At 32.1% G+C, this 22,054-nt stretch overlaps 2 protein-coding genes and 1 long non-coding RNA gene across 4 annotated transcripts; 1 reads left to right on the top strand and 2 right to left on the bottom strand.

Moving 5' to 3' along the window:
• Positions 1-291: 291 nt before the first annotated feature.
• Positions 292-3,290, bottom strand: LOC106347727 (protein AUXIN SIGNALING F-BOX 2). 2 transcript variants are annotated; one of them, XM_013787317.3, is made up of 4 exons: positions 3,030-3,286; positions 2,420-2,909; positions 1,855-2,350; positions 292-1,285 (listed from the first exon to the last, which is right to left on the bottom strand). In XM_013787317.3, the coding sequence occupies exons 2-4, from the start codon at positions 2,869-2,871 to the stop codon at positions 503-505; spliced, it is 1,731 nt and encodes a 576-aa protein (XP_013642771.2). In that variant the 5' UTR covers positions 2,872-2,909; positions 3,030-3,286; the 3' UTR covers positions 292-502. The 2 variants fall into 2 exon arrangements, with proteins under 2 accessions (XP_013642771.2, XP_013642770.2); XM_013787316.3 differs by having other exon boundaries at positions 2,420-3,290.
• A 6,958-nt stretch (positions 3,291-10,248) lies between these two features.
• On the bottom strand, positions 10,249-15,796 carry LOC125581462. Its single transcript, XR_007319067.1, has 2 exons — positions 10,706-15,796; positions 10,249-10,578 (listed from the first exon to the last, which is right to left on the bottom strand). It is a non-coding gene; the product is annotated as an uncharacterized LOC125581462 (long non-coding RNA).
• Positions 15,797-18,344: 2,548 nt separating this feature from the next.
• Positions 18,345-21,249, top strand: LOC106347726 (B3 domain-containing transcription factor FUS3-like). Its single transcript, XM_048746939.1, has 6 exons — positions 18,345-19,325; positions 19,564-19,653; positions 19,727-19,827; positions 20,257-20,303; positions 20,421-20,497; positions 20,584-21,249. Exons 1-6 carry the CDS (start codon positions 19,074-19,076, stop codon positions 20,941-20,943), a joined length of 927 nt encoding a protein of 308 aa, XP_048602896.1. The 5' UTR covers positions 18,345-19,073; the 3' UTR covers positions 20,944-21,249.
• The last annotated feature ends 805 nt before the right edge of the window (positions 21,250-22,054 follow it).

The raw sequence follows: 22,054 nt of genomic DNA, 5'->3' as shown, positions 1-22,054 counted from the left end.
TAATATATTTAGGTATACAAATCTATTTCGGATATATTCGGGTACTCGAAATATTTCGGTTCGGGTCGGGGTCGGTTTCGGTTCTCTTGATACCAAAATTTTAAATCCGTTCGGATATTTAATTAATTTCGATTCAAATTCGATTTGGTTCTTCGGATTTTTTGCCCAGCCCTAATTGCTTGTTCAACATTATGTACAATTTTTTCTTTATTTGTATAATAACCTAGCATGGTAAAAACTAGTGTAGTTACTTAATCTAACAAACTAATTAAGAAAAAACAAGCAGTAGAATTGGAAATAACTAAAAAGCAATAAATCACCAGGGGAAAGTCAAAAGAGGAAAGAAAAACAGAAAGGCTTTCACAAAAGAATCAGTTTTTTCGTCTTAAATAAAACAAAAAAAGTACACCTAATTTCGGAAAGGACCACGAACGTAAGCCGACCAATCAGAATCTCAGAAGCATTAAACCAGTTCCATGTTTGGTCGGAACGAAAAAAAAAACTAGAGAATCCACACAAATGGCGGCGCATCAACCCTTGTCCCAACCACAGTCCGGTACAGATACAGTTTATTATCCACCTTCTGTCTTCCCTCATATCCATTCTCCTCCATCCGGTTATTATCGTTCTCGTTAATGATCTCTACATTGAGCCATGGCGCTTTCCGTGCAAGCCTTTTGCATCCCCCAAGAGTGACTTCGCATGACGACATCCAAAGGGATCGCATTGTTTCATACTTGTTCACATCAGCAAGAAGCGCCGCGTCCCCAAACGGACTATCCCTAATCTCTAGCTTCCTCATCTTTTTGCAACCATTCAACACGTACAACATGCCTTTGTCCGTATCCCCAGCAAAAGCTATAGAGAGCATCTCAAGCTGAGTAGCAAACATCCCAATGTAGAGGAAGACTTGGTCTGTGAGGAGACCCGAGACTGAAAGGCGTTTCAGGTTCTTGCATGCTTGCACGATTGCTCCAAAGCCTTCGTCTAGAGGTTGAGATGTGACGTGGTCGGGTTTGTGAGGCTCGAGGATGCAGAGTCTGAACCGGATGAAATTGGGACAGTTCCTGGCAACGGTTATGAGCGCTGCGTTTGTCATCTGCTGGCAGAAGTAGAGAATAGAGTGAAGCTTAGGGCAGCCTGCTGAGATGGCAACTAGACCATCTTCGGTCACAGCTGTGTTGCCTCCACCGTGTAAATCAGTTGGAAAAACCCTAAGCTCTTGTAACTCTTTGCATGTAGAAGCTACCACTTCAAGCCCTTTGTCACCTATACTATCCAGTATCTGCAAGAAAACCATAAAAGGCGATTATTAGTGTTCTAAAAATCGGTCTACGGAACAAATATGATAGAAACGTTTTTCACAGTGATTTTCCAAAAGTCGGTCTAGGCGGCATCCAGGTGTCCGCCTATAATTTAATTCTCTATAGCTCAACTATCGTCTAGCTAATTCTTGAACCAAACCACATTTTTGGGTTCAATTTCGGTTAGGAGTTTGATTTGGTAGATTTTTTTTAAGTTGATTTTCGGTTCGGTTTGGTTCGGCGATCGGTTACTTCGGTTTTCTATAAAAAGAATTATAACCAAACCATACCAAAAACCCAAACCGAACTAACCAAATTTATTTATCAAAATTTTATCGAAATTAAACCAAAATCTAGCTGAAATTCAAAACTTTGATTAAGTTCAGTAGATTTGCAAAAGCCGAACTAACTGAATACCGAAACTAAACTTAATTATTCTGCAAAATTTAGGTCGGACCGAACTAACCAAACCGATTAAACTGAACCCACAAGCCAACTATTTCTATATGCGGATATCTTTCTTATTTTAAAGAAACCAGTATCAACTTACCCATAACCGTTGGAGCTTCTTGCAATGCTCAATAAGCTTAATGAGATGGCTGCCATGGATCTCAGCTGCATAACTAAGATTCAAGGAGGTGAGGTTATGACATACAGGGTGGAACGCTGACAGACAATGAGGAGCAGCCTCTAAAAAGCCAGACAAACTCCGTAACGATGTGCATTTCCTTATAGCGGCCTGGAGCTTCAGACAAGACTCTGAATCTTGCTCATCCTCATAAGACCCTACTCCTAAGTCAACTATCTGCGGCGCACACGCCATCAACCTCGCCAATGCATCAAGCGGCACTGCACGGTTTAGCTTCAGACTCCTCAGGTTTGGAGACCTTGCAACTAGCCTCTCTAATGCCACCAGATTGGTTTCACCTTCTAGACACGCAAAGTTCAACGTGACAAGAGATGTGTAAGTCTCTGGGAAACAGCTTAGCCATTGACCTCTGTGATCATCAATTTCATTCTCTTGCAAGTCCAGATCTCGTAGATGCCTACACAGAACACAAAACTTGTAAAAAAAAAACAGAACCAAGTTTAACGTCATTACAACAAAACTTTACCTGCAGTTGGATGCAATGGAGGCTAAACCATCAGTACTAAACCCTTCACAGCTAACAAGCACCAAAGACTTAAAATTCACAAAGGAACGCGAAAGCAGCTCCAAGCCCTCGTCAGTCACAACCATACGCTTCAACCTCAGCTCCTCTAGCCCCACGCGGCTTCTCGCTAAAGCCTCGATCCAAGGCTGCACAAAGCCTCCCCATCCGTGAGGAACCAAGTTGAAGTCAGCGAAGTGAGGCTTCCCTTTCAAGGTTAAGGACTTGAAACAAGGAAACCTCCTGAGTAGCCTCTCGGGGCTTATCGAGTAACAGTTTCCGATGAACACGTTCTGTCTGCTGTATCTCTCGATCTTGAACCAAGATTTGCATACCAGAGATATTGAGTTCCTGTCTTTATGAGATGTAACGAAGTCGAAGACGTGCTCTATCACTTCATCTGGGAAGTAGTTCATATCTTCTTCTTCTTATTCTTCTCTCTAGCAGCAAGAACCTAATAGAGCGAGATCCAATCAGATCCTGAGCTTGAGATAAGCACCAGATACACAAAAGGTCTAGAAGGAAGGAGATAATATAAATGTACACAACTTCAGTGTCGATATAAAAAAAAAACCTTAATGATGATTACAAAGACGTTGACAATGAACAAGAATCATTAATACATCTATAGAATCTCTCTCAACACAGAGCTATTAATAGAAACTTTCTTCCTCCCTCTGAAAGAAGAAAGAAAAAAAAACAATGATGAAGAGATGATCAGAAGATTGATGAGAGAGAGAGAGAGAGAGAGAGATCACTACGCAAGCAAATCAAAGCAAAAGCCCAGAAACTAAAAACTCTCTTCTCTCTCTATTCTGTGTCTCTCGGTGACTTGGTAATGGAAAAGAAGTCTTTAACCAACGAAGAAGCACATCACAGTCATTAGGGGGGTCCCCACCTGGCTGTCCGAAACAAAACCGTGGTTTACTGATGATCCAACGGTGAGAGATGGTTCGAAAGAGAGATCTTGACCGTTGATGTGAAATGGCATGCATGTGTCCTTATCACTGCTTACGAGGCCATTCACCAAAGAGAAAAGGCAAGGGTGATGCAGTAGTGTCAGACTTAAGAAAACATTTTTAAAATACCCTCGTTTTATGTATTTAATTACGGAGAAATGCCACAATAGTCTTGTAATAATAAAAGAGTTATTATAATGATTAATTATTCAACTGATTTGGATGCCAAAAAAAAATATATATATTCAACTGATGTGTGATTAAAGATTGATTAGTGATTATTTTATCTGCTGTACATACCTATATGTTGGCCATTTTTTTTTGTCAATATATTGGCCATTTATTTTGCCAAAAAATGCCAAGTCTTATATAGTTTACTTTAAACTTGATTTCTAGAGATAGTACAGATATTTAATAAATTACATGCTATTTTTATCTAATCATGATGATTTGTATAATGTTAGTTATTTATTTTCCATCCAAATTTTGCTTTCTTTCTTTTTAAAGATTAGGAAACCAAATTGACTGATCAGCTACCATCAAGTTTATTGAAACTTATTAACTGGCGAATTAAAAAAAAATCTTATTAACACGTTTTAAAAGCATAAATTTCAGAATTAGGTTGGTTAATTTGAGATTTAAAAGAAAAAAATAATAGAAAAGTAAGGCTGGCCGAATTTGTCTGGCATGAGGACATACAGCACCCGTGGAGATACGTAGTCAGTCAGTAGGTGATGACATTAGCAAATTTACTATTAAATTCCTTCTTCTCTTTTTTTCTTTCTTACCAAATAAATCCAAACACCACTCCAAATAAAAATCTACAAAATATTTAAATTTAAGTTTAAAAATGGTGGCAGCAATTGCGGAAGAGTATGTTTGATGCGAAAAATACAGTGTACCTTGGTTGAAAGTTGAAACGGTGGGTTGGAATATTAAATGGTACATGAAAAAAACATGGAGGTATTATACAACTTTTGGTTAATTTTTTAGCGATTAAGGAAACATGAGAAACAATAATTTAAGAGGAGAAAAATGTCATTTTAATCATTGATTTTCAAATTTGGTTTAAATAAAAAACCAACATTTTAGTAAACAAGAAAACATTCAATTTTTATTGACAAATTATTTTAATCATAAATTATCATTAATCATATTATTTTAGTCGTTAATCAATAGTTATACTGACTAATAAGAATTTTTTTCACAAATACCACTTTTCATGTTTATACTAACCATTTTTACCATCACTTTTAATGAAGGATAAAAGATACTTATACCGTTAGGATTAACTAATCTTAACTTAGAGTTTAGAGTTGAGGGGTACGGTAAGTTTTTTGAAATGTGAAATTTAGTATTATAATAAATATATAAATAAATAATTAAACAAACATATTTTTTTTTAATAGTTTCAAACATAATTTTTCGATTTAAAAAAAGATTCAAAATTTTTTTTTTAAAAAAATTATAAAAAAGTTTGAATTTGAAAAAGTATAATTCGTAAACATAAAAAAAAATTATTTATTCTATTTTATTTTTAAATTAAATAATGATTTATTATATATATAGAGAATGGTATAGAAGTCTTTTGCCACTTAATGAAAAAGATATTTTTGAAAACGTCCTTTTAGTGGTGGTAAAGATGAAAAATAGTACTATGAAAGTGGTAAACCTGAAATTTCTCCGACTAACAATATGCCTAAAATAACTTTTAAATATGATAAGTTTTTTTCAAAAATATAAATCTGACATTTTCTCAAAAATTTAAATGTTAACTTTTAGAATAAATTATTTAGTAACTATAACATTTTATAAATATGTATACTGAATAAATAAATTTATAATTTTCATTATTTTCTTCAAAATAAAAGTTATATATTTTAATTTATATTATGAAATAGTTATTTAATATATCGATAGTTTAGTTATTATTTATATAATAATTATCAAGAAATATTATAATTGTTGACAATAATTATGTCACTTTTGTAACTATATGAAATCCTAACTGAATTATGTTTCATAATTATATTGTCAAAATTTTGAATTTTTTATAAAACGTTATTATTCTCAAAAGAATAAAATTAATGATAGATGGATTTTTCATGATTTCATTAATGTAATAAAATTTTGGATCTTAAACATTTTAGATGAAATTTTCATTAAATGCAGAAATAATCTTGTAACACATTTACATAACCAAAATATTTATCGTCAACATAAGAATCATGAAGACTAAAATGGTTTGAATTATTTATTATTTACAATTTTATTTATTAATGTTATATTTATTAAAAATTTATTTGTCAATATTTAAAATTCAGTATTTAGGAAATTGGGAATTTATATTTGTGCCAAAAAGGCATAAATTTTAAAGCTATTCTAAATAATATTAGTCAGCTGTAGTTGTTGTCTAATGATAAGGTTAGAATATTATAGTCAATGAGAATCAATGATTAAAATAATTTGTCGATAAAAATTGAATGTCTTTTTGGTTTACAAAAAAGTTAGTGCTTTATTTCAAATAAATTTGAAAATTATAATTTAAATGACATTTTTCTTATCTTAAGAGATTAAATAATTATATCATTTCAATATTCACACCAACGTGGAACAAAAGAAACACATAAGAGAAAGAACAAACAATTTTAAATCGTGACCAGTTATAGTTATAGTTATTGTTGGAAAAAAACAAGCATCTTAATTTTTGGAGATATTAAACTTTAAAATGACATATATAAGGAAATAAAGAATAAAATATATGGGTATAACTAAAATAAAAAAGGCTTTTTAACCGAACTCAATTATAGACCCACTTGCATATAATTACAAAAGGGAACACACAAAACAAAAGTATACTTGTTGGTTGAAAGAGGAGTCATTTCCTTGCCGCGTTCCACCAAACGTTTGTTTAGTTTTATTTAGGACATGAATGATTCAAACGCAGCGGTTCGGTTGCGGTTGCAGTAGCGGGAGTTTACGGATGCGGGTAATTGCGGTTTCTAACGGTTTTAAGAGATTTGTATGACTGATACTGCGGTTAAAAATTGATGTGTTTGCGGGATACTTATGACTGGTTAACTACCAAATGCAGCAGCGGTTAAATAATAAATTAACAATATTTACCTTTTATATAGATATAAAATATCAAAAATCATAATATTATAATAAATATAAAAATTATATTTAGAAAGTTATAGTTTTAAATTTTTTAAAATTACAGAAAATATTTTTATTTTAAAATTTTATAATATTAATTAAAATATAATCGATATATTTTACTATTTTATAATTCTAATTGTAAATTTTTATTAAATATTATTATTTTTGTATTTATGCTGTTTAAAAAAAAGAAAAAAAAAATTTTCACTCACAACTGCAAACGCTAGTTGGAACCAGCTTTTGAATTTAAGCGGTTTGAAACGGTTCAGAGCGGTTTGAGCGATTGTTACAAAACGCCAACAACCGTTACCAACCGCAAAAATTGCGTTTGCGGATGGTAGCTGGAAAACCAGTAATGCCCTTAGAGTGTAAATTCGGCTAAAGACCTCCTATTTATCTGGGCTATCACTAGTTAAAATCGAATGAACCAGCAAATTGAGTGTAATATACATTGAGTAATACACAGGGTAGTCTCCGGAAATACACAATACTGCATGCTTTTAATGTATAACTATAATTTTATCCACGCTTTTAAAAAACGCATAATTATTTTTGTGGAATATAGAAAGATATCAATACATTTAAAAAACAAAATTGAAGTTTGATAGATTATTTTCGTTTTAAACATAAAATTTTAATAGATTATTAAATTATAATATATTTAATTATTTAAATAATAGAAAATATTATAAGGTTTTGTTACAATTAAAAAAAGAAGATAAATGTAATTGATTTTAAAAGATATTATAAATTATTTCAAAATTAGAAATTAACAACTATAATTTAGTTTTATATTTTTTACTTTTAATGAATATCTAAGCATTCAAATATCTCTAGTGGCACAAATAATTACAACTAAAAATTTATTCCATATAGTAGTTATGTTTTAATAAAAGAAATATTATATAAACATCTTACAAATGACTCACATTGATTGTTAGCTGGATCCATACAATCTAACCCTTGCATTCGTAGTATAGAGTTTAAATGTCACATCTAACATACAAACAATTGGTTACAAGCAAATTTCATCGAAGAAAATCTCTTTATATCTATTGCGCAAGCCTAACTCATTGAATTATTGAATACCATGTATACATGTTCTTAAGTATTTATAGACGTAGCACTTCTATTTGCCCAACTACAAAAATGATAAAATGATAGTAATATGTGATTCCATATTATAAATTTCATTATTGTGAAAAACGTCCCGTGAAAACTGAAAATATATTTGAGAAATTAAGAGCAACTCGAAAGGCAACTTCAAATATAAAGTTTTGCATGCTTTAAAACCAACTTCAGAACATTTCCAAAAGACATTTTATAATTTCGAATATGAAGTTTTTTGTTTCCCAAAAAAGAAATTTAAAACTTCAAATTCGAGGACTGAACTCTATATTTGAAGCTTTACTATTTAAAATTTCAAATTTGAAGTTTCATATTTTTGTTTACATTTTGGTCCCTACAATTACACATCACATTTATGATTCTTGAATATTTTCTCGTTTATCGTTTTAATCCTTAATTTTTTTATATTTCATAAATATTTCAATTTTTTTCATAAATTTAAGTTTTACACATAAAATTAAATAAAACTTTTAAATAATTTAAAACTAGATTTAAACAACAACAATATACAAAAAAACTTATAAAATATTACATGAAGACATAACTATCACACAAATTTAAATATTACAACAACACTAATAGTTAGGTGAATTTGATCTGGAACCTCCAAAATTTCTGAAATATTTTCCAAGATGGTGGTTGTTGTTGTTTTTGATGTCTTTTCGTATAATTCTTTTTTTTGTTCAGATCGAACGTATTCACGAATATTAATATCATCGATAAAAGTTAGTTTTTTAGTAATATTTTATTTTTTTCTTTTACTTTCTTGTTCAGATCCATTATATCTATAAGTATTAATATCACTCGATTTCAATAAATTTTAGCTCGTAATCTATAAATTAAAAATGAAGAGAGTCATTTTTAGCTCGTAATCATATATCCCTTACAAAAATCATTTTATGGAATAATATTGCAATTTACTTGAAGTTTAATATTAATTATGTTATTTAACATAATTAATATTAATATAGAGTTTTGGAAACTTTAAAATAGAGTTTCTTTTTGAAGATGCTTTCAAAACATCAAGTTTTGAAGTTTTATATAGTGGAACTTCATATTTGAAGTTACTTACTTTTAAGTCCTTATACAATTTTATGTTTTTCAAATGATCTTACTAACTTATGTAGCTATCATTTTAGTCTTTATAATTTTTATCTTATTCAAATATAAATATATTAATTACAGTAAAACAAAATTACAATGTATATTTAGTACAAATTATAAAGCGAAAATACAAAAAACATAAAATTATATGAAAATAAAATTATTAGATCAAATAATGAAAGTACAAAATTTTAAGAACTTTAGCTTGTAACCTCCAAATAAAAATAAAAAGACTCGGTCATTATTCCGAAATGCATGTAATATGGTATTAAAATGTATTATCTTACTAATTAATAATGTGTTTGATATTTTTATTTTATGTTTTATTGCTAAAAAAAGTTTTATGATTTTTGTTAACATTTATCAATAAGGAGGACTATACTGTAAAACATAAAAAAATTAAAGTTAAGTTTGAAGTTGTTTTATTGGAGAGGAGCACTCTCAAATTTCAAATTTGAAGTTTTGCTTACTTCAAAAATTAAGTTACTTTCTGAGATGCTCTAAAATATGTCTAATTTTGTCGATACATGTTTTAGCTTCTTCTTTTTTTCTGACGACAAGTCAAGACATGTTTTAGCTTAAACTCTTCAGAAATGTTAATGTAAGAATGTATGGATATAAAACGGAAGAGTGGTGGATGTGCATTGTTGTTTTTGTGGATAGGTCCACTTATCTCTTGTATCTCATCATATTCTAAAAAATGACTGCCATGTGAAGACCACCAGTTCCTTCCTCTCTCTCTCTCTTCCCTTTATATAATCACATGTCAAGATTTTAATTATTACCCCCAAATTACACATAATTACTGTTTTAAGAAATGATTATCTAGCCGTTGATTGCTGGTTTCTTTCTATTGGTTAAAAAAGCAGTTATTAATGTCTTTATTATACTAAAGAAATTGAAGTACATTTTGATAGACCAGAAATCTTGGCTAGAATCAAAGCGACGAAAATATTGAATGATTAGTGTTTGATTAGATGGCCATTTCGTAAGATTTTGTGAATAGCAAGAAATAGGTATCCCATGGTGTAGCCCTTTGGTTTAATGAACCGTTTAATCAAATTACTCATCGAATTCCAAAACGACCGAAGCATAGTGATTTTTATTCTCCTCACCTCTATTCTCTATTAGCAATGATTTTGCTAGGTCGTGTGAAAGCAAAGTTCAAGCCCAAGAAGGCCCAAAGATGCTCTTATCTATATAACTGGTGGTCCTCCATAAACGCCTACTTGGTAGATAAAGGATAAAACTCTCACTGTGCATAGACATAATACACACAGCACACGACATAATAAAGATTGTACATATACATCATATTGAGTATTGACAACATTGTCACTTTTGATTTGTCACCCTACCATTTTTGTCGATCACCCTTATGAAACTTCACCGCCTATGAAACATGATTATTTTTCCAATAGCAGTAGCGGCTATAGAGTATGGATATTGGAATTCACTGTTTTTTTGTGCATTTGTGTGTTTATATACACTATAATGAAAACTAATCTAGTTTATAGCTATCTATCAAATAATACAGCACAAAAGCAAACGAAAAAAAACAATGTTTGCAGAAATATTGCAGCACAGTTCGCGAAGGTGGAAGTTCATAGCGGTTCCTCGACGTTGTTTTGATATGACAGTTGGTCTCTTCATGGAAGACTTATTGAAAAAACTCAAGGTAGAGGAGATATGGGGATTCAACTAAATGATACAGTGGAGAAGGTGGTGAACTCTCACAGAAGGAGAAGACGCAGAGGGGCCATCTGTAATCTAATTGAGGAAGAGATACACAACATGAGAACAAGAGGTCTAGATGAGAGAGACAATACTCGATTATGGAAGGCGGGGGAAAATTTATACAAAGAAAGTTTCAGCTCTAAGAAACTTGGAGACTTACTAGAACAGCCCACCCAAAGGTCGAATGGCACAGAAGTATCTGGTTTCAATTCAACACTCCAAAATACTAGTTCATGGCTTGGATAGCTATCCAGAATAGACTTCCAAAAGGCAACAGAATTTCCAACTGGAACATTGCAACGACAACAACTTGCTGTCTCTGTCCTGCGATGCTTGAAACTAGAAACCACTTGTTCTTCCAATGCTCTTTCTCGGAGGAGATATGGAGAAACCTTACTCATAAGTTACTATCTGGGCAATACACTAGTGAATGGGATAAGGTCACTCGCCTTATAAATGATCAAACACGGCAAAAGGTACATTTGTTCCTCCTCATATACATGTTTCAGGCCACACTATCAACCATCTGGTACGAAAGGAATGGGAGGCGGCATGGAGAGAAGGCTAATTCCCCTGCAGTTCTGATTAAACAGATCGACAAGCTGGTCAGGAACCGCATCTCAAGCTTAAGAATGATGGAAGATCAAAAGTATACAAACGCCATGGAGATATGGTTCCTTTCGATGATCTATTTTTCTTTTTGGATTCTAAGTTTAAGTTTTATTTTCTAAAAACTCTCGCCTAAAATCACAATCATTGTACAAATGTTTTTTTGAATAAATTTAATATTTTTTTTAAAAAAAAAACAATGTTTGGATTTGGTGTTTGTGACTGACATTTCAGCTAATATTTTCAAATTTTGTCGGATTTATTTGATTTTAAACTATATTTCTGTGTTGCTAAAAAAAAACTATATTTCTGTTGTTAAAAAAAAACTACATTTCTAAAATCAACACACATATATGTATATATGAACTATATGTTTGTCTTGCCAAGTTAGATATCGTTTCGACTATTTCTTAGAAGTACCAACTTTATATAAGCATACAAAAGTTTTATCCTGTGTCAAATTAATGTATTTAAAGAAAAAAATTAAGGTAGTTGAAAAGCAGGAACTGAATTTTTTTTTATGTCATCATCTATATTATTAAAGCAGAAACATTGCGTTGGACTTCACATTTATTTTGTAAGTTTTTAAATTAAATGCATCTTTCTACTTTATAGTTAAACCTACATTAAATCACTAATAATACTTTCTTTATACTACTATCAATGTTTCCAAACAATATACTTATTTTTTTATACTACTATCCATGTTTCCAAACAACATTATAATTAATTTTGTGTCCAAACAATATAAAATATTAGAATTCATATTTTTAATATTATTAAAAAATTTCTTTCAAATGATTTAGATAGATTAAATAATTAAAAAAATTCAAATAATTTATAAAATAACGAAAATAAATAGAACTTATTTTTACAGGTTTAAATACTACAAAAACATTTCAATCAATAATAAATTAATTAAATTAACATATTATTTTATTTATAATTACTAAATAATGGTTATATCATTGATTTAAGTAACATAACATTTCAATAATAGCCATTACATAATATATATATATATATAAACATTATAAAATTTACAATAAATTTAATAACAAAAAAATTTATGAAAAATGTTCAAAATATATGTTATCTAAAAAAATGCTTAACACTAATTGTTAACAGCAAATTTAAATCGATTATAATATAAATTATTAACAACATAAATTACACAAAACAATTATTATAAAATTAATTAAGCTATATAAAAAGGAGCAATATGATCAAGACATATTTATAATTGTTAATTATTTTAAATCTATCATTTTTCTCTATCAAAATTTTGTAGAAACGTCATAATTTCATAAAATTAAAAAATAAGGAACTTTAAAATTTGGATTAAAAAGTGACAAATTATGAAACTATAACAATTTAAATCAAATTGGATTATATATTGGTCATCCATCAGTTCAATCGGTTAGTCTCGGGTTTTAGTGATTTTTTAAATATGAATATTTTTACAAATCTAAATCGAATTGTCGGATCAGCGGATTAACCGGTTAGACCGCGGGTTTGGGTCGAATTCAAAAGTATTGATTTAAATGCAATAATATTATAAATACACAAAATTCTTACAAATTAACAAAATATTTGTTAAGTTATTAGTGAAATTATCGTCATAAAATAATCCGCGCTTGCTAAGCGCGGGTCAAGATCTAGTGGTCATTAGATTAGAATCCTACGGGGTTGAATCAAACCGGCACCGCCGTGAGAACCTACAATGAATAAAAACATCCTGATCTCTAGTTCTTTGAGTCAGCTGATTAACTCGACAGTTAAGAGATAAGTGATAAATAAAAAAAAACTTATTAAAAAACCACTAAGAAAGTTGATGTGCCCCAGTCCATGGATCTATACATGGAACCAGCTCCGTATGGAGATTAGGACGTTCTGAACAATTCAACCGAGGTTCATCCATCCAACCGTACCGATCAGACTGACCGAGCCGTGTACCGGATCGACATTGCGTTGGTCCGAAATGGAGCTAAGGCTGGAACCACGTCCAGACAACCGAACTGACCGTACCAGAGCTTGTCTTTCCCGACCATCTCGACATTCTAAGGACAATAGTCGAGCCAGAATTAGCTTGGATCGTGAAGAACCTGAAGACAGACATGGATTCTCACCCGGCGGACCATCCAGACAGTCCCGCAAGAGTCCTTATCGTTACCGCCATGCATCTATCAGGTTCGGATGAACCTGGACAATAGCCGAACGGTTTCCTTGACCAGAACGTGAACTGAAGGGTCATCTTTGATCAATCTGCATGGAAGACTGAGTCTTTGACTCATTAATAATGTTCTAGTCAATGTTTCTATTTTCTATGCCTTGTTTTCCCACAATTCTCTTTAATTCTCTTTGACTACAAGTAGTATAAATATGTAATCTATTCCATGAATAAAATCAGTCTAAGTTTGAGTTTATTTTTGTTTTCTTCTTTTCTCTGAGTGAGAGAGAGAGTTCTTTAGTTAGTTCATTGGTGTGAACCGGTTTCTTGATTTGGTGGTCAGCCAATTCATCTTTGTGTGTTGTTTGGTGGTTAGCCAACGCACTACATTCTTTCTTGGGTGGTTAGCCTTAGATCGTGGGTATATCAAGAGCCATTACGCATCTCTTGACGATTCTTTCAATCCATCTCAGTTCCAGAAGTGTCATTTGCCTTCTCAGATCATATCCAACATCCAGCTAAAGTGATCTTTCAATTCATGACGTATCAAGTGGTATCAGAGCCACTTTGGTTGGTTTGTTTTCATTTCATCTTTTCATCTTCTCATCTCTCCACAAATTCCTTTTATTATTTCTTGTTGGATCCGGGATGTTCCTTTACTCCCTTGTGATCGCCAGTTTAAAAAAATAAGCGAAAAAAAAAGAAAAAATAGTAAAAGATTTGGCTTGAGTCACTTCTGAAAAGAAATCCAGGGGGAGTGGTGGAAGAGAAACCTTGCAGGCTGAAGAGAAACCCAACCTTAAGATAGTTAAGGCGGATCCGTATAAAAATCTCTTCATTTTCTTTCTCTTTTCTTTTACCCATAAAAGGTTGTTTTGGTTTTTGATTGCTGATTTTTGACTGCCTATCATCCTTTGAACTAGTGAAAAGAACTCTGAGTGATCACCTAAAAATTGTGAGCTAAACACTTTGAGAGTGTGAGGATTTTTATTTGCTAACTCTTTGGTTAAGTGTTTTTAAGGATGTTTGGACTTCACAAGAAATCAAACCAGGCTTCAAAACCACAACAAGACGTTTTTTATCCTTTTAAAACCGTGTTTGAAAAAGAGCAATTGATTTTTGGAGTTAAGAAACAGTTTGCTTCTAATGGGTTTGATTTTGTGCAGAAACAAAGAAACCAACAGGTTAGATGATGATGAGAAGAGGGTCAGAAATGGTGATCGTCCCTTCACCAAAGCCAAGAGAAGCAACTGTGATATGCTTGATCGGAACGAGCCTCAGACTTATGCAAGTTTGGAGAAGATGTTGCATAAGACAATTTTTGCTATTCAGCAACTCAAAAAGAAGGGAAACACCAACACTTCTTCTGCACCAAAACAACATAATCTCAGACGAGGTAATCATTCTTCTCTTTCAAATTCCAGTTTGAAAACTAATGAGATCTCTTTTGATAAAAGCAAAGCTGTGAAAACCACAAGCAAAACTCATTCTAACAGGTGCTTCAAATGCCATATGATCAGTCATTATGCTAACAAGTGCCAAAACCAGAAACCGTTGGTGACTTTGGAGAATGACAAAGTTGAAACCGAGCCAGAAAAGGAAGAACTTTCAGTTTCATTGCTGATTTTCGATGACTTCAGAAATAAGCCAATGGATGGGCTAGATGAAGAATAAATTTGTGGTCATCAAGCAAACCAAGAAGGATCTTCTTCCATTCAAAAACTGGACCGAACTCAAGGTGAGCATTGTGCTGATTATAATTCTTTTGCTTATAACCCTTTTCCTTTTAATGTTACAGATTTGAGGACAAATCTTTTTGAAGAAGGAGGGAATGATGTGCCCCAGTCCATGGATTAGTACATGGAACCAGCTCCGCATGGAGATCAGGACGTCCTGAACAATTTAACTGAGGTTCATCCATCCAACTGTACCGATCAGACTGACCGAGCCATGTACCGGATCGACCCGCGTACGTCCGGAATGGAGCTAAGGCTGGAACCACGTCCAGACAACCGAACTGACCGTACCAGAACTTGTCTTTCCCGACCATCTCGACATTCTAAGGACAATAGTCGAGCCAGAATTAGCTTGGATCGTGAAGAACCTGAAGACAGACATGGATTCTCACCCGGTGGACCATCCAGACAGTCCCGCAAGAGTCCTTATCGTTACCGCCATGCATCTATCAGGTTCAGATGAACCTGGACAATAGCCGAACGGTTTCCTTGACCAGAACGTGAACCGAAGGGTCATCTTTGATCAATCTGCATGGAAGACTGAGTCTTTGACTCATTAATAATATTATAGTCAATGTTTCTATTTTCTATGCATTGTTTTCCCACAATTCTCTTTAATTCTCTTTGACTACAAGTAGTATAAATATGTAATCTCTTTCATGAATAAAATCAGTCTAAGTTTGAGTTTATTTTTGTTTTTTTCTTTTCTATGAGTGAGAGAGAGGGTTCTTTAGCTAGTTCATTGGTGTGAACCGACTTGTTGATTTGGTGGTCAGCCAATTCATCTTTGTGTGTTGTTTGGTGGTTAACCAACGCACTACATTCTTTCTTAGGTGGTAAGCCTTAGATCGTTGGTATATCAAGAGCCATTCCGCATCTCTTGATGATCCTTTCAATCCATCTTAGTTCCAGAAGTGTCATTTGCCTTCTCGGATCATATCCAACACCAAACTAAAGTGATCCTTCAATTGAGGACGTATCAAAAGTTAGCCATTCATGTGAAAGGTGGTGATTTGCTTGAAATTCGAACAGTCTCTTTGGAAAAATTTAATGGGTATCTTCAATAAGTTTTCCATAGTATATGTATACATTGATGCTTTCATGCTCCAATCCATCCAGCATTTTCCTTTCGGATCTGCATCCTGAGATTGAGTCGTAGCAAGGACTTGGTGTGTTGCTTCTCTTAATTTCTTAAACTTTAGGCTAGGCTTGCGGATTCGATTTCTTCACTTAGTTCAGGTTGGTTAGTTCGGAGTTCAATTAGTTAGGGTGGTCGAAATCTCACCGAAGTGAGCCGAGAAGAAATCCGCTTCGGTTCAGCCTCGGTTAGTTCGGGTTCAAATTTTCAATGAGAGTTTTTGGTTTTTGGAATATAATTCGAAAGTTTTAGTTAAGTTTGGTTGTTTCAATTTGGATTTTAGTTTGTTTTTTTGTTATAATTGGTACTGTTTCTTTTAAAAAAACCGAACTAACCACCAAATCGAAATTCATATTTTTTTTAGTTGTCGGATTAAACCAACTGAACTGAAAACCAAAATTTTTGGTTCAGCAGGTTTGGTTAATAACTGCATGCCTACATCTGGCTCTTACACGAGGCTTATATTGCGAACATAGTTTTTTTTTTTTGAAAAAATATTGCGAACATAGTTAAGAATATCCCAACCATATTATTTTCATTTTGCTTATTATGAAAGCGCGAGGGAGTATTCTTATTTTAGATTATGCACTTTATTAGATTATTGATTATCTATGATGTTCAAGGTTAAATATTAAAGAAAAGGCCATAAGATTTTCGTTGAACGTTTAGTTTTAATGAGTTTTTATTATATGGAAAAATTGATGTAAGAATTAGTGTTCTAATGGCATCTCCATATTTTTCCACTCCATTTTAGAGTAAAACATGGAATGGGGATAAAGATGCTTGGATTTGATTGATAATTAGTTATTTCGTTTAAAAAAATGTAGATTTAGTTTAGCAAAGTTTGATCAAAAAAAAATTAGTAAAGTTTGGTGATTACTGCAATCAAAGTGAATCTTATATAGAATAATAAAAAAATTTCTTAACACAAGTTCTGAAAATTTACAAGGTGTTACTTTACTTTTGACATATGTGTTTTAAATATCTTTTAATTGATTTACTCATTTATTTTATTATTAATTTATTTTGCAATTACAAATCTCTTTCACCATATTATATGTTTTATTAGGGTGAAATATCAAAGATTATAAATTTTCTAAATCTCTCATATTTCATTAAATAAGTAAGATTTCTTAAAACACAAATTTAGCCACATATCAACTAACTTTTAAAAATTTGTATTTAAAATTTTCAAGATTCTTCTAGCATGATAATATATTTATCATCAGTATCTTGAATATTTAATTATCTTATATTTTCCTTTCTACAAAGTTTTGTTATAATTAAAATTGCATCCTTTGTAACTATATACTTTTATTAATATGTTTAGTTTAATTATTTTTCTATAGTTTTTATATTAAATTTTTGATACGTTAAATTTAGATCATGTAAATTTTCCCTTTTATAATATAAATATATTTAAACTTGATTGGAATTTGTCTTTTACATTATGAAATTTTGATGGACTTTTACATGTCATTAATATTTTAATTAATAATTTTGAGACATAAAACCTCTTCAATAAGGTTTTTACTAAAATTTTTGATAAAATAGCTTGGATAATTTTCAACCCATTTTGATATTTTAAAACGACAATAAACTATGAGCGAGCTTTAAACTGATTTAAAAATAAATAAATAAATAAACTGAATGTTGAAGTTTATAATGGTTGTTTAGGGTGGTTTATGATTCATGAATGGAACTATTAAGAAAACACATATTGACAAACTAATTTAATTAAAATTTTCAAAGTGCGTAAATTAAATGAAGGAAAGACGGACTCTGTTATTAAACTTAAAGGACGGGCGTGCATGGTTGCCACTTGTCCATGCATTTTCTTCTGATTAGAACACAAAATACGTACTTCTTCTCTCACCTACTCACACTACTACCTCACAGAATATCTGTATGCAGTAAAAAAAAACCCATAAAAAATCTTACAGGCATATGTATTTAAATAAATAGTCTAATTAATATCGGATATATTAATTTGATTAGTATATTTACATTTCTCTTGTATTTGTAAATATATACGTGCTTGTATTTCTCCAGAATTGCTTGTAAATTAAGAATCAAATTTGGTCCGAATTGGTATAATGTGATCAAGTAAGCAAATATGATCCTCTCTTCCGAAGCAACCAAAGTCACAACCACCTGTATTGTTTGTCTTTGTATATATACTTGCTCACATTTTTATTTTCTGAAATAGATTGTATACACATACAAATATAAGTAAATTAACAAATCACATGTTGACCACTAAGTCATGAGAGTAATTACAATGTTGACTTAAACTATAATTTCAGTTCTAGAGAGAGAAAGAAGAAGAGGAGAGAGAAGGGGAGAAAGAAGACGCCATTGAATTATGGAAAAGAGGGATGAACAGAACTTTTGCAACACCTGTTCAACATTCACCTTCCACTCGTCTCCTCCTTCTTGGTTCCATTTTTTAACTTAACCTCTCTTGAAACTCTGGTTGAGTTTTACTATAATCAACGTTCATTTAGTGTCACAAGATCTCGCTTCGAACTTTGCTATATCATCATAATCTTTTTCACAATCCTTTTAAATCCCCTCCTCCAAAACCCTAGATCATGAATGTGAGTTATACAAATGTCACCCCTTACCATAAATAGTAGTTCAAAGAAAAAAAAATAAACAAAAGCTTCTTGTTTAGACAAACCAAATCTCTGATTGCCCAGCGTCCATTATAAGCCACTGTTTTGATCTGCACAACACACACAAAAAGTCTCTCTCTCTTCTCTCTTCTCTCTATCTCTATCACTGAAACCCAAAGCCATCCACCATTTGTTCTTTTTTCCTTCACACACTGTTTCCACACTTCCTTTTTACTAGGCAACCAATTGAGTTAAAGATGATGATGGATGAAGTTCATGATGAGGAAACCAAAGCATCTGCTTTAATGGCAAGTGTCCATCATCGTCCAGGGTTTGGATCCGGGTCTGGCCATGTTCATGGGTTATCGGCGTCTGTGCCTCTTCTGGGTGTTAACTGGAAGAGGAGAAGGATGCCCAGACAGAGACGATCTTCTTCTTCCTTTAACCTTCTCTCTTTTCCTACTTTGCCTCCTTCTTCCTCCCACGTGCCAACTCCTCTTCCCGCACGTGTAAGTCCCTCCTCCTCTCTCTTGTTTTTTGAGTTTTATTTTTCCCCTCGATATTATTTATTATTTATTAGTTTTAAAAATAAATTAAGCCTTTAATGATTCTCTTTATATCTGTGTGGATCCAAGTGAAAATATTTAATATTGTGTATATGATCTATGTATATTTCCATTTGACTGATTCTAAAATAGATTCAATGTATCATGTATGTTATGATGTAAAAAATAATAATGATGTCAGAAAATAGACACAAGAAGGCTAAAATTTCTCTTCCAAAAGGAACTGAAGAACAGTGACGTCAGTTCTCTCCGCCGAATGATACTCCCCAAGGTACCATCTCTGATTTGTATGATCATGATAGATTATATATTGAAGATGATGATGATGATGATGGTTGATGCAGAAAGCTGCGGAGGCTCACTTGCCGGCCTTGGAATCCAAGGAAGGGATACCTATAAAAATGGAAGATTTGGATGGTCTTCACGTTTGGACCTTCAAGTACAGGTATGTACTTATAATTTCATAATACCTTCATAATTTAATTAATTATACCTAATTAATTAGTGATATGTCATAATGTCATTGTATAATCGAATCAACTATTCAATTTCATAAGTTACAAATTGGTTTTAGTTTTGATATCTATTGATATACTTGGTTGATCGCTAGTTTGGGTAGTATATTCACTTATTCATGTTTTTTGGTATGAAAAAACAAATGATTACTTATCCATGTTGCTCCTAATATCTTTAATTTGTTATCTATTCAAGTCTCCATAGTCTCTAACTACTACTATCACTAATTCACTCTATATGAGCTTTCAAATTGTCCCTGTGATGGCATATATAATATATTATCACTTATTTAAGGACCGACCTTAATAAGATCTTAACAATTGGATCTTGAGTCTTGGCCTAATGTTGTGATCTTTAGGTACTGGCCAAATAACAATAGCAGAATGTACGTGCTAGAAAACACAGGTACACTTACTTGTAACCCTGAATAATAATCAGATGTAATTCTCTTTCTAACTGTATCATGAATCAACGACTAAATCATTGTTAAAATACTCAATTTGAGCTGGGTTTTATTTCCAGGGGACTTTGTGAATGCTCATGGTTTACAGCAAGGTGACTTCATCATGGTGTACCAAAACTTCTACCCTAACAATTACGTACGTAACACGTCACCAAAATCCAAAATCTTTTGTCATGTATACACTCAAATTTATTTATTTATTTATTTATATATTCAATTCAGGTGATACAAGCAAGAAAGGCATCAGAAGAAGAAAACTTAACAGAGATTGAAGAAGACGACGTTTACACTGACTTAACAAAGATTGAAAACACTGTGGTTAACGATCTTCTCATCCAAGATAATAATCATCATTACAACAGCGACAACGGAAAATGTTCTTACTATTATCCCATCATCGACGACGTCACCGCCACAGCCACTACCGCGTCTTTCGTCTACGACACGACGGCTCTAACCTCCAACGATACGCCTCTCGATTTTTTGGGTGGACTCACGATGAGAACTAATAATTATTACTCCAAGGTTGGATCTTTAGAGGGTTTTGGCTCAGTCGAGAATATCTCTCTCGATGACTTCTAGAAAATCGGATCGAGCTATGGGCTCATGATGAATATTCTTGATGGTGATCAACTTTTTCTTTTACAAGATATATATAAAAATGCAGTGAACAAAAAGGTGTTTTATATTACAGTATGACGAGCATAGGAGCCGTGGAAGTGTTTTGTACTTGATGAATAATGTAACTATGTCTATGTGTCGCGGCTTTAAGTTATTAATCCTTGCCCGATATGAAAAGCAAAACACAGTTTTCATTTTGGGAAATTTGTTGTTTCTTTTTGTAAAAGCAAACCAATTTCGTTATATATATGAACTTGTCTTTTGAAATCGTGTTAAGTCTTAACTATTCATTTAACCATTAACAAATTATTCTTTATTAAACTGTTTTGGAAATTTAATTTTTTAGTTTATAAGGCTTAATCAAATTTAAATAGTGTTAGTGTTTACCCCTGATCAATCAAAACTCCGTGCAACATTCAAAAGTTTGCGATGGATCCAAAATCATATATATATAGGACACAAACCATTTGGATATTTTGCTCAGACTCTTTCAACATTTCCCCCATTCTAATTATCCTTTTACTAACGAAGAGATAAATTTCTAATTTCTAATTTTCTTTTAATTTCTGTAGAAAAATGTGTAAATATATTTTAGGTTTTATGCAGAATGTTTAAGGGATATATAATACATTTATACATTAGGGATTATAATTGTAGTACAATTAACATTAATTTTTTGGATTTTTGATATTTTGTGTGTTGATATATAATTTTAACTATTCTTATTTTAGACACATTTAAGCATTTTAAATAGTTTGAATATATACATTATTTTTTTTAATATATTGGAGAGACTATCTTGAAGATGTAAGAGTTAATGAAATGGTTTAAAGCCTAGGAATCAAAGGAGAACGTGAAACAAGGAGGAAAAGCTTCAAGTCTCACATCGGCTTGGAACGGGTTCACGAAGCCAAGGGCAACTACCAAGTGAAGACCGCTGCACCCTCAAAGGCTCATGTGCATCCTGCTGGGAGGTATCTAAAAGCAATCAAAAGAAAGACTAGGAAAAGACAGTGAGGACACATAACAGTAATATCTTAGCGGTCTACAACAGGGGCGGATACGGAAAACA

The sequence above is a fragment of the Brassica napus genome, chromosome C2 (assembly GCF_020379485.1).
Source record: "Brassica napus cultivar Da-Ae chromosome C2, Da-Ae, whole genome shotgun sequence".
In the NCBI taxonomy this organism is placed as follows: domain Eukaryota; kingdom Viridiplantae; phylum Streptophyta; class Magnoliopsida; order Brassicales; family Brassicaceae; genus Brassica; species Brassica napus.
This window is presented reverse-complemented; position numbering and strand designations above follow the sequence as displayed.

Coding starts and splice junctions, on each gene's coding strand:
- LOC106347727 (XM_013787316.3), bottom strand. CDS start 2,871: ATGAACTACTTCCCAGATGAAGTGATAGAGCACGTCTTCGACTTCGTT. Junction 2,351..2,419: donor TCCATTGCATCCAACTGCAG/GTAAAGTTTTGT, acceptor TGTTCTGTGTAG/GCATCTACGAGATCTGGACT. Junction 1,286..1,854: donor AGAAGCTCCAACGGTTATGG/GTAAGTTGATAC, acceptor GTTTTCTTGCAG/ATACTGGATAGTATAGGTGA.
- LOC106347726 (XM_048746939.1), top strand. CDS start 19,074: ATGATGATGGATGAAGTTCATGATGAGGAAACCAAAGCATCTGCTTTA. Junction 19,326..19,563: donor CAACTCCTCTTCCCGCACGT/GTAAGTCCCTCC, acceptor TAATGATGTCAG/AAAATAGACACAAGAAGGCT. Junction 20,498..20,583: donor ACTTCTACCCTAACAATTAC/GTACGTAACACG, acceptor TATTCAATTCAG/GTGATACAAGCAAGAAAGGC.